General features: G+C 39.0%; 1 protein-coding gene across 5 annotated transcripts in view; it reads left to right on the plus strand.

The window, feature by feature from the left end:
- Positions 1-13906, plus strand: part of znf423 (zinc finger protein 423) — a 292736-nt gene that overhangs the window by 104800 nt on the left and 174030 nt on the right. For all 5 annotated transcript variants that reach the window (XM_061970271.2, XM_061970270.2, XM_061970273.2 and 2 more), the window contains one exon: positions 1298-1382. In XM_061970271.2, coding sequence (XP_061826255.1) covers positions 1298-1382 — 85 coding nt within the window. The remainder of the gene's footprint in view (positions 1-1297; positions 1383-13906) is intronic.

Genomic DNA, 13906 nt, shown 5'->3' on the forward strand with positions numbered 1-13906 from the left:
CGACTGACCATTTCGTCGGCTTTCCCCACACCTTCGTACTTTGAACAAATTTCGTCCAATTTCTTGCCAATTTCGCATCTTTGGGCCACTGGTGCAACTTGAATCCGTCCCTGTTCGTGTTGTTACACCCTCCGACAACACACCGACGAAAGTGAGAAAATGGCGGATTGCTTCCCGATGTGACGTCACAACGTGACGTCACATCTGCTCCGAGAGCGAATAATAGAAAGGCGTTTAATTCGCCAAAATTCACCCATTTAGAGTTCGGAAATCGGTTAAAAAAATATATGGTCTTTTTTCTGCAACATCAAGGTATATATTGACGCTTACATAGGTCTGGTGATAATGTTGCCCTTTAAAATCCTTTAATTTTCTCAAAAATCGACAGTGCGCCTTATAAATCGGTGCGCCTAACGTACGGAATAATTCTGGTTGTGCTTACCGACCTCGAAGCTATTTTATTTGGTACATTGTGTAATGATAAGTGTGACCAGTAGATGGCAGTCATACATAAGAGATACATGTAGGCTACAATATGATGGCAGTAAACGACACCAAAACTTTAAATGTTACATTGAAAATATAGAACATTCCACACGGCCTCAAAAATCTGTCAAAACGTTTTAATACGACTTTGGTAAGCTACAAAGCCGTGCCGCTTGAGGGATTGTCGGCGCATTACAGCTACCATAGTCAGATGTACTGGGATTCAAAATCTGAGTATTATTATTATGGTGTGTGTATAAGAACTGCAAAATGGCACCCATTAGCAGACATATTATCTGGCGTTTTGTTTTGCAATATTATGTAAAACCAATTTTTATTACCTTGTGGTACCTGCTGATGTGTATTTGGGATCTGCATAAGTCCTGCAAACTTGCGCGCGTCCGCCTTTGTAGACTCCCGTCCTTGAAGGCTACACCGCTACAACAAAGATGACGGGGAGAAAACGCTGTCGAAGGTGAGCCACGTAAATAAGACTGCCCACAAAACGCCGCATCCTGAAGCGACTGTCAGAAAGCGACTTGAAGATGATCTGTAAAACATCATCTATGTTTGACCAAAGAACCACCATCACATGTTATGTAGACCACAAGAAAAAAATCATAATATGAGCCCTTAAATGCGGTGCGCCCATGGTATGAAAATAGACCTGAATAGACCCGCTCATCAGCAGTGTGCCTTATAATCCGGTACATTCTATCATGGTATCACAGTTAGAAAACATTTATTACTGGATCTTTTTCGTAACAATTAACCTCAACTCACCTTGCAACTTTGTTTCTGTCTTTCCCAGAAAAAGACCTACCAGTGTATTAAGTGCCAAATGACGTTTGAGACCGAGCGGGAGATCCAGATTCATGTTGCAAATCACATGATCGGTGAGTGAGCCACAGCTACTTTCTCTCCCAGTCAAGGTTATTTTTAGTGTGTGCACTTGCACGCCGGCAAGTGTGAATTTGGTCTTTTCGAATGACCATGAAATGTATCTCATCCTGTTTTTGGTCTAAAATTGTTACAATATCGCCACTTTGCAACCACCAACTCATACTGCAGCCACACACACACACACACACACACACACACACACACACACACACACACACACACACACACACACACACACACACACACACACACACACACCTCACAGTTCACTGCTTCAGTGTCAAACAATGCATCAAGTGCGTTGAGCTCGTGCTCTTTAAATATTATCTCCTGTGTTCTAATGCATGTTACTAAAAAACAGAGGTACATCATGTGTAGTGTTTTCCATACATTTGTACTGTATATCTGATACTTATATATATATATACAGTATATATATATATATATATATATACACACACATATGTATGTATATATGTATGTATATATACCCCACATATATATATATATATATATATATATATATATATATATATATATATATATATATACAAATAGATTTAATGCTACCTTTTAAGAATTCCCCATGCCCATGCATGTTTATACGACAGCTTTTATTATGAAACATTTTACTTTGAAAGGGTGTCTTCTGCTTTAGGTTTTCTGTTTGTTGTGATTTTAAGCTATTTTCTGCGCCACTATCTTAGTTGCAGAAGTCAATGCCAGTGGGTTTAAAAAAAAAAAAAAATAGCACTTTAATGTATTTGAAGCATTGCCAGTGTATTCTAAGTGTGTGTGATGATTTATTGATTATTAAATATCCTTACAGTCCGAATGACAGCTGCGTTTATTTAGTAAATAGCCTCCGACTTCTAAACAGATGAACTATTAGGCTAACCTGCATATGCTGATTTGGGACTACGGTTTAATTCACATTTATATTCAAGTGCATTTGCTGCCTTCATTTACAAAAATATTTACGCAAAATATGCCTATTGAGTTTATTTTTATTAAATGACAAAATTATAACAAGATCTCACTAAAGTAAAACTTGATAAAGTCCACAATTATTTCCCTTTTTTTTGCTGAAAATTCCCACAGCGTCCATAAATAATAAAAAATAAAATACAGCAATTAGAGAATGACGTCATTGATTTCTCATTCTATTTTGCCAAAATTATGAGGGACAAGTTGTAAAAATGTATTATTAATCCACTTGGGCATTTACTCTTAATATCTTTTTTTTCCCGTTTCAACATGTTCTATATACACTTCTGTTCAAATGTATTAATCACTAATTCTTCTTCTGTTGTTTGAAACTTTACATTAATTTTGGATGATACCACAAATGTAGGTATCGATGCGATACCAAGTAGTTACAGGATCGTACATTGGTCATAATCAAAGTTCTCATGTGTCCAGAGATGTATTTACTGACTTCATAAACATAATCCATCCCATCCATCCATTTTCTACCGCTCGTCCCGTTCGGTGTCGCGGGGGGTGCTGGAGCTTATCTCATTTAAAAAAATGGGAAAAAGATTGTGTGATGCTAAAAAATACCGATGTAATCATAGTAGTATCGACTAGATGCTAGATATGTACAACCGTATTTTTTTATGCAACAAAATTAACAAAAAACTGGCCGCTCAATCACCAGAATTTTACCATAAAATTTACAGTAAAATGGTCACACTCTATTTTACTGTAAAATTCTGGTGATTGAGCCACCAGTTTTTTGTTAGTTTTGTTGCATAAAAAAATATGGTAAATGTAAAAATGGTAGCACAGTTTTTTTTCTTACGGTAGGATTCTGAAGACCGAGCTGTTTTAAAAAAGTATATATTGTCATGTTTACAGCATACAATTTGATGGATAACTCGCTTTTGAAATCATACGGCTAAGTAGATATTTACGTATGTTTTTACCCCAAAAAATGTTTCGAATGTATGATAATATAACATCTGTTGCATTAGAATAGAATATATATTTATTGTCATTGTACATTGTACAACGAAATTGCAAGCAAACTAATTTAGTGCAAATTTATAATGACACATAAAAAACATAAGAACATGGTACTCAGATAAATAGATAAAAATAATTACAGATGTCCGATAATGGCTTTTTTGCCGATATCCAATATTCTGATATTGTCCAACTCTTAATTACCGATTCCGATATCAACCGATACCGATATATACAGTTGTGGAATTAACACATTATTATGCCTAATTTTGCTGTGATGCCCCGCTGGATGCATTAAACAATGTAACAAGGTTTTCCAAAAATAAATCAAGTCAAGTTTTGGAAAAAAATGCCAACATGGCACTGCCATATTTATTATTGAAGTCACAAAGTGCATTATTTTTTTTAACATGCCTCAAAACAGCAGCTTGGAATTTGGGACATGCTCTACCTGAGAGAGCATGAGGAGGTTGAGGTGGGTGGGGTTGGGGAGCAGGGGGTGTATATTGTAGCGTTCCGGAAGAGTTAGTGCTGCAAGGGGTTCTGGGTATTTGTTCTGTTGTGTTTATGTTGTGTTACGGTGCGGATGTTCTCCCGAAATCTGTTTGTCATTCTTGTTTGGTGTGGGTTCACAGTGTGGCGCATATTTGTAACAGTGTTAAAGTTGTTCATACGGCCACCCTCAGTGTGACCTGTTGACCAAGTATGCATTGCATTTCCTTTTTTGTGTGAAAAGCCGTTGATATTATGTGATTGGGCCGGCACGCAAAGGCAGTGCCTTTAATGCACGCCCCCAATATTGTTGTCTGGGTGGAAATCGGGAGAAATTCGGGAGAATGGTTGCCCCGGGAGATTTACGGGAGGGGCACTGAAATTTGGGAGTCTCCCATGAAAATCGGGAGGGTTGGCAAGTATGACTCGGAGACGCAACTGCTCTGTACTTCTCCCTACGTCCGTGTACCACTCCGTACTGCGGCGTTTTATAAAGTCATACATTTTACTTTTTGAAACCGATCATTCCCGATATTACATTTCAAAGCATTTATCGGCCGATAATATCAGCAGTCCGATATTATCGGACACCTCTAAAAATAATACATAAAATACCAAGCACACAGCTCACATGCACAGTCATTCTTTTTTATGCCTTGTGTTCAGCGACACTATTGGTCTTGGGTAAAAAGTGTTCTTAAATCTGTTTGTCCGGCATTTTATTGTCCTGTATCTCCTGCCCGAGGGCAGCAGTTCAAAAAGTTTATGTCCGGGGTGAGATGGATCCCTTATGATGTTTTGGGCCTTAGATAGATACAGTTTAAAAGAAATTGCATGCATTTTTTTCCCTGTCAAAATAAAAAAAAGAAAGAAAGATAAAGTACTTCATTGATGCATATTATTTCCAGGCTTTCACGGGCCATTCAAAATGATGTGGCGGGCCAGATCTGGCCCCCGGGTCTTGAGTTTGACACCGGTGCTTTAACAGGAGTAACCTTTGCTCAGTCCTCCGATGGCCACACAAGCGTCCTCTTTCACACATTCCCAATATGTTTGTCACTCAGCAAACACTTTCACTTCTCTTACCATTCTGTGCACTTTCCTGCTGTTTCCTATTTGATCCACTTTCATCAAAAAATCCCTCATCCCTAAACGCACGCACACAGTGGTTTTGGGTTAATTAACATGCTAATTGCGTGAAAGCCCAGCACAGAGTAATTATGAAATTGAGGCAGATTATTTTTGAAAGCGTGCCCACGTCCCATTATTACATTCCATGGAAGATCAAAAGATTCTTCATATTATTTCACTTTCCTCTTCTTGACTCTCGTATTTCTCACTTACATCAATACAAGGGCAGTACAAGGAACTACATCATTGTCTGTCTAAGCCAGGGGTCGGCAACCCAAAATGTTGAAAGAGCCATATTGGACTAAAAATACAAAAAGACAATCCATCTGGATCCGCGAAAAATTAAAAGCCTTATGAAAGTGTTATAATGAAGGCAACACATGATGTACGTGTCTATATTAGCCTACTATCAAAAGCTGACGCAAATCTTTGTTGACAGAAATTTTGTATTTAAATTTTTATTCCACACATTTTTGCCTCCATTAGTAAAATGGAGGCTTCTCACAGGATGCGCTTACTTCTGGAAATGACTGTCTTAGAATGGCCAAGGGTATAGATGTGTGTGTCCAAGTTAAAGGAAACGTCAGGCTGTCTTCTTCTAATGCAGCGTTTCTCAAAGTGTGGGGCGCGCCCCACTGGTGGGGAATAGAGACATGACAGGTGGGGCGCGAGGAACGGGAGGAAATTTCACTTTAAATTTTTTTTTTTAATTATTATATTCTTAGATTATTTTTTTTTACTATGTTTTCATTTTCTATACACACTGTAAATCACTTTGTGATTCTGTCTGTGGAATCCGCTATATAAATAAATGGAAATTACCGGTACTTATTTTTACTGTAGGCTTTATATTTCTCGGTACGAGCGAAAGTTTGACAGACATAGCAACAGTAACTAATGGGGGCGGGGCTAAGCGGAACAAACTTTCGCGCGGATGGGTAGCAGGCTAATGTGTGGACCACAATTACACAAATATATACATTTGTGACTCGCACCTCAAAGGTCGTCGAGCCAGAGCCAGCGCCTGCAGAGAAACAAAAATGTGACGGGCACACACTGTGTCATTCATCGGGAAGCACTCGCGTCAAGGCAGCTCAGCCCCGAACTCAATGAGGTTTTAACATGTTGTGAGCGCGGTAAATTTGATCAAAACACGACCACTGAAAGCGCGACTGTTCTCTGCACTGTGTGAGGAAATGGGAGCTGATCATACAGCCGTGCTGTTTCACAGTGAAGCAAGGTGGCTCTCCTGGGGGAAAGTGCTGTCACTTGTCCTGCCTTGCCAAATGCATAGCTCCTCCTTTTTTTTTTTGCAAAGATTGCAAAGTGGCACTTATATTGTATTTATTATTGAACTTGATGCAAGTTATTTGATTTATTATTGAACTTGATGCAAGTTATAACACTTTTTTTGATTGATTATTGAACTTGATGCAAGTCATAACACTTTTGTTTTATTTATTATTGAACTTGATGCAAGTTAACACTTTTTTTGATTTATTATTGAACTTGATGCAAGTTATAACACTTTTGTTTTATTTATTATTGAACTTGATGCAAGTTATAACACTTTTTTGATTTATTATTGAACTTGATGCAAGTTATTTGATTTATTATTGAACTTGATGCAAGTTATAACACTTTTATTTGATTTATTATTGAACTTGATGCAAGTTATAACACTTTTTTTTATTATTGAACTTGATGCAAGTTATAACACTTTTGTTTTATTTATTATTGAACTTGATGCAAGTTATAACACTTTTTTTGATTTATTATTGAACTTGATGCAAGTTATTTGATTTATTATTGAACTTGATGCAAGTTATAACACTTTTTTTGATTTATTATTGAACGTGATGCAAGTTATAACACTTTGATTTATTATTGAACTTGATGCAAGTTATAACACTTTTTTGATTTATTATTGAACTTGATGCAAGTTATAACACTTTTTTTGATTTATTATTGAACTTGATGCAAGTTATAACACTTATTTGATTTATTATTGAACTTGATGCAAGTTATAACACTTTTTTTGATTTATTATTGAACGTGATGCAAGTTATAACACTTTTTTTGATTTATTATTGAACTTGATGCAAGTTATACCACAGCTGCACAGTTATTTTATTTATTATTGAACTTAATGTTATTTTATGTTATTGAGTTTGAATGTATACAACTTGATGTTCAATAAATTTGAAAATGTTAAAGCTTGGCATTAGCGCTCTGTTGGGGCGATGGGGGCAGGTGGGGCTTGAAAACTCCCCCTTGTCCAAAGTGGGGGATGACAAAAAAAGTTTGAGAACCACTGTTCTAATGGATTAATTACAATCTTTGCAAGCTGGGTAACGTTTGCTGTGGTCTGGAACAAGATGGCACACAAATACAGCCAATATTACATACAGATAACGTGTCATGAGACATGCAAATATAAATTAAATACACAGAGGACATAAGTAAAGGAAATTAAATGAGCTGAAATATACCTACAAATGAGGCATGATGATGCAATATGTACATACAGCTAGCTTAAATAGCATGTTAGCATCGATTAGCTTGCTGTCATGCAGTGACCAAATATGCCTGATTAATAATAATAATAATGTAATGGATTAGATTTTATATCGCGCTTTTTTATTATTAGATACTCAAAGCGCTCACAGAGAAGTGGGAACCCATCATTCATTCACACCTGGTGGTGGTAAGCTACATTTGTAGCCACAGCTGCCCTGGGGTAGACTGACGGAAGCGAGGCTGCCAGTTTGCGCCTACGGCCCCTCCGACCACCACCTATCATTCATTCACCAGTGTGAGCGCCACCGGGGGCAAGGGTGAAGTGTCCTGCCCAAGGACACAACGGCAGCGATTTGGATGTCAAGAGGCGGGGAGCGAACCTGCAACCCTCAGGTTTCTGGCACGGCCGCTCTACCCACTACGCCATACCGCCCCTATTAATACTCCAACAAATCATTAAAGGGGAACATTATCACAATTTTAGAAGGGTTAAAACCATTAAAAATCAGTTCCCAGTGGCTTATTTTATTTTTCGAAGTTTTTTTCAAAATTTTACCCATCACGCAATATCCCTAAAAAAAGCTTCAAAGTGCCTGATTTTAACCATCGTTATATACACCTGTCCATTTTCCTGTGACGTCACACAGTGATGCCAATACAAACAAACATGGCGGATAGAACAGCAAGGTATAGCGACATTAGCTCGGATTCAGACTCGGATTTCAGCGGCTTAAGCGATTCAACAGATTACGCATGTATTGAAACGGATGGTTGTAGTGTGGAGGCAGGTAGCGAAAACGAAATTGACGAAGAAACTGAAGCTATTGAGCCATATGGGTTTGAACCGTATGCAAGCGAAACCGATGAAAACGACACGACAGCCAGCGACACGGGAGAAAGCGAGGACGAATTCGGCGATCGCCTTCTAACCAACGATTGGTATGTGTTTGTTTGGCATTAAAGGAAACTAACAACTATGAACTAGGTTTACAGCATATGAAATACATTTGGCAACAACATGCACTTTGAGAGTGCAGACAGCCCAGTTTTCATCAATTAATATATTCTGTAGACATACCCTCATCCACTCTCTTTTCCTGAAAGCTGATCTGTCCAGTCCAGTTGGAAATGCATCTGCTTTGAGTGTCGCAGGATATCCACACATTCTTGCCATCTCTGTCGTAGCATAGCTTTCGTCGGTAAAGTGTGCGGAACAAACGTCCAATTTCTTGCCACTTTCGCATCTTTGGGCCACTGGTGCAACTTGAATCCGTCCCTGTTCGTGTTGTTACACCCTCTGACAACACACCGACGAGGCATGATGTCTCCAAGGTACGGAAAACAGTAGAAAAAAACGTAAAATAACAGAGCTGATTTGACTCGGTGTTTGTAATGTGTTTGAGAAAATGGCGGATTGCTTCCCGATGTGACGTCACGTTGTGACGTCATCGCTCCGAGAGCGAATAATAGAAAGGCGTTTAATTCGCCAAAATTCACCCATTTAATGTTCGGAAATCGGTAAAAAAAATATATGGTCTTTTTTCTGCAACATCAAGGTATATATTGACGCTTACATAGGTCTGGTGATAATGTTCCCCTTTAAAATCAACAAAGCGCACTTTTGTGCATTCACGCACAGCATAAAACGTTTGGTGGACAAAATGAGACAAAGAAGGAGTGGCATAAAACACGTCTTTCTGTGGCAGCGTCGGAGAAAGTTGTACATGTAAGCAAACTACGATGAGTTCAAGGATCGCTGAATTTAGTAGGACAATACGGTGCTTGCCAAATACTCTCATGAGAGAAGCATGTTTGATATAAACTGTGGCATTTCTAACAGTTAGGAAGGTTTGTGTCATGTTTGTCCTCCGACAGAAAATAGATATTTTTTCTTCATCTTTTTCCATTTTCACACATCTCTGAAAGCCACTAGGGCGGCGCTAAAGAGCCACGGGTTGCTGAACCCCGGTCTAAATGCTTTATGTTACCAAGGCGAATAAGAAACATGTCAACACTGGCTCTTGAAGTTCAAGGAGGCCATTATGAAGATTTGCTCCAATGAACAAAGCAAAATAATTATTGTGTAGAAACACATTTTAAGATTAGGCTTAGACTTCCTTTTATTGTCATTCAAATTTGAACTTTACAGTACAGATAAGAATGACATTTTGTTGCATTAGCTCATGGTAATGCAGGATAATAGAGCAATAAGGTGCAGATATAAATAAATAGATTACTAAATAGATTATTAAGATACGCAGCCTCGTGGCTGTTTAATGGCAGAGCAGGTCCGATCGGCTGTGGAGGGAAGATCAAGTCCTGTAAAAGTGTCTGTCACATTGCTCCGTGGGTAATACATGACGCCCCCCACGGCCTTGTTAATTACGCTGTCAGATAAAGCGGAAGAGAGACGGCATTCGGGCGGAGGAAGAAGGACCAGCGTGCCTTCTTGTCTGGAGAGGAATCTTTACAGCAACAAGTGTGACTCATATGGCAGCTTTTGGGCCCAAGCCAACAGCAGGAAAATAAGTGGACATAAAGGACAGCGAATAGAATATACCGTATGTCTTTTTTTGGAAAAGATCAATTCCAGACAATGATGTAATTACCGCAATTAGGGTTTGTTGTTTTTTCGAAACCCTATGTTTTATTGTTTTACCCTCTTCACTAATAAGACTATGATATATATGTGTTTGCGTGTTAGGATAACTGATTTCCACAAAACTTATTTTGTGGACATGGGGCCTGTGAACTACCTATTTACATCGGGGTCGGTTCTAGGCAGGCAGAAAGCATTGTTCAACCCATCCTTCTGTACTGTTCCACATGTTTTTTCACCATGCTTTCTGTAAACAACCGGACCAAACTCACACGCATTACAAACATAGCAGCTAAAATCATCGGCCTACCCACACCCAACATTTCAGACTTAAACCACAGGTCCATCACCCGACTGGCAAAAACAATAGTCCAGGATATCACTCACCCACTACACCAATACATCATCCCACTACCATCAGGGCGCAGGTACAGAACCATCAAATTCCGGAGGGCCCGCCTCAGGAAAAGCCTTATCCCTGCAGCTATAGCCGCCCTTAACAGCAGGCCCGGCTGACCTGTCTGACAAGCCTGTAAATGTGTGTTGGTCATGTATGATGTCTTTTTGGGGTTTTTTGTGATGATGTGTAATGTCTATTGTTTAAATGTACGGCAGTGACAATGAATTTCCCCAAGGGGACCAATAAATCTAAATCTAAAAATCTAAAAAAAAATATATATGAGGGGGCAGTCAGAAACGTGAAGGGGGCATCATGTGTCCACACTGCTCCAGCATTTTTTTCCCTGTGCTAATACAGTAGTAGTAGGAGTAGAGGATGTGGTCCTGATGGCTTCATCTGGCCAGGATCTTCAGCTCTCACTGGATCGGTTCACAGCCGAGTGTGACTGGGATGAGAATCAGCACCTCCAATTCCGAGTCCATGGTTCTCGCCCGGAAAAGGGTGGAGTGCCATCTCCGGGTTGGGGAGGAGACCCTGCCCCAAGTGGAGGAGTTCAAGTACCTCGGAGTCTTGTTCACGAGTGAGGGAAGAGTGGACAGGCGGATCGGTGCGGCGTCTTCAGTAATGCGGACGCTGTATCGATCCGTTGTGGTGAAGAAGGAGCTGAGCCGGAAGGTAAAGCTCTCAATTTACCGGTCGATCTACGTTCCCATCCTCACCTATGGTCATGAGCTTTGGGTTATGACCGAAAGGACAAGATCACGGGTACAAGTGGCCGAAATGAGCTTCCTCCGCCGGGTGGCGGGGCTCTCCCTTAGAGAAGCTATGTCATCCGAGGGGAGCTCAAAGTAAAGCCGCTGCTCCTCCACATCGAGAGGAGCCAGATGAGATGGTTCGGGCATCTGGTCAGGATGCCACCCGAACGCCTCCCTAGGGATGTGTTTTGGGCACGTCCGACCGGTAGGAGGCCACGGGGAAGACCCAGGACACGTTGGGTAGACTATGTCTCCCGGCTGGCCTGGGAACGCCTCGGGATCCCCCGGGAAGAGCTGGACGAAGTGGCTGGGGAGAGGGAAGTCTGGGCTTCCCTGCTTAGGCTGCTGCCCCCGCAACCGGACCCCGGATAAGCGGAAGAAGATGTATGTGATGGATGGAATACAGTAGTAACATTGCCACCTTCATTGAATTTGGCTGTTAGCTACAGTATGGGCCTGATTTACTAAGATCCAAATAGCACATGCTAAACAGCGTGTACTGTTAGTGGGTGTGTTGCGTGTGATTTACTAAGACTGTGTGTACAATTGTAAAGACCGCCTTATTTAAATGAGGATTTTGCGTGTACTATACAAGGCATCACCATGGAGACACTCATTTACTGAACATTCATGTTATCATGCTCCTACCTGTGGCGTTTTATATATTCAATCATGCAGGAGACATCCACCACTTTTTATGGGCATTTTACAAGCAATTGTGCAACTCATCTTGACACCTATTTTTTTTTTTTTTTTTTTTTTTTTACATCTGAAGGTACATTGGAGAGAGGCTGCACTTACTCCGCTCAGTACGCAAAAATGCATACTTCAAGAAGTATTTTTTTCCATATAAGAAATATTTTTAATGCTATATATTAACGTTATTTAAAAAAAAAAAAAATACTAAAGGTCACCAGAATTGCAATTTAATTCGTTTTAATCAGCCCTTAAGTCCTCCAGCAGCTATACAATTATAAAATGATGTTGCTGAATAGACGGTATGTCTAATATTTTTTATTTCTGACAATCCAAATATGTCGAAACATACACGTAGGACGGAGGACAAAACGGTGATGAGTGTTGATAAATCACATTGCGCGTGCTAAAAATATGTATTTACATTTTCTCCTCCCGGTGTTTTGATAATCAGAATATATTTTTAATTTTTTTTAATCAGTTTAATCTCAATTGTGAATTTGCAATAATCACGATTATTCACAATATTGCTTGTTTGCATCATTTTTATAAACTTTAAAACGGACCCCAATATTTGAAAACACATGAAATTATATTGTTTTTTTGATTAATTGAAACTTTTATTAGTACATTCCACAGTACAGTACATATTCCGTACAATTGACCACTAAATGGTAACACCCGAATAAGTTTTTCAACTTGTTTAAGTCGGGGTCCACGTTCATCAATTCATGGTAAAATGTCAGAATGTAACACAGGGACATTTTTCAAATGTTTTACTTGAATGCACATCATTTATGCATCCAAAGTCCAGTCAAATTACATCACATGGATTCTCCTCAACACATATTTTAGGTGACGCTCCTTATGGTGAAGGAGCACGTGCGGTCAAAATAAACTGCAAGATTACACAGCAAAAAGTCAGTGTTCAAAAACAAGAAAAAAAAATACAAAAATGAGGTGCATTTTACTTGAACTAAGCAAAATTATCTGCCAATAGAACAAGAAAATTCGGCTTGTCAAGACTTTCCAAAACAAGTAAAATTAGCTAACTTCAATGAACCCAAAAATACCTTAAAATAAGTATATTCTCACTAATAACAAGTGCACTTTTCTTGGTAGAGAAAAAAAGAGAACTTTTTGCTCAATATGTTTAAAAATATTCTTAAATTAAGTAAATGCTAGTGCCATTATCTTGACATAATGATATGCGCTCGGCATCATGTTTTTTTTTTTCATGCTTGAAATAAGAAATTATTACTTTAAAAAAGTAGTTTTATACTTGTGGGTGTTGATGACACAGCTTTGCATCAGTTGATATTCTAGTTTCAAGCATGTTTTACTCAATATAGGTCATCAAATCTCAGCAACAAGCTGTAATATCTTACTGAGATCATTTAGGACCAAAACCCTTAAAACAAGTAAAACACTCCAACATAAAATCTGCTTAGTGAGAATAATCATCTTATCAGACAGAAAATAAGCAAAGATATTTAATCTGACTTAGATTTCAGTTTTTACAGTGTAATCTGCGTGTATACATGATTTATGCGACAATGTTTTGTGATTAATTACATTAGTTTTTTGTTTTTTTTAGTAATGGTGTTTTTAAAATCTTTTAAAAAAATAGCTAAGGGCTGCAAATACCTCTGCGGCCGCATTGTGAACGCCCTTGTTTTAAAGGTTAAATTATAAACATATAAATAAATAATCAACATTTCTTAGTAAATAATGACCATTTTCTCATATGCAGGAGCTGGCCAATCGATGGAGATGTTCAATGTTGTGCTCATCCAAGAATTCTGTGCTCTTTTGCGTGCAAGTCTAGCATTCGACTTTCCGTGGACACACACACAAACCAGTTGCATGCAGCCACTAATGTCTCGCTAATCACCTCAGTCTGAATTTCACAGCAGGAGGCCTGACCTCTCAAACACACGTAGACACACACACACA

This window comes from Nerophis lumbriciformis, linkage group LG10 (assembly GCF_033978685.3).
Source record: "Nerophis lumbriciformis linkage group LG10, RoL_Nlum_v2.1, whole genome shotgun sequence".
Lineage (NCBI taxonomy): Eukaryota > Metazoa > Chordata > Actinopteri > Syngnathiformes > Syngnathidae > Nerophis > Nerophis lumbriciformis.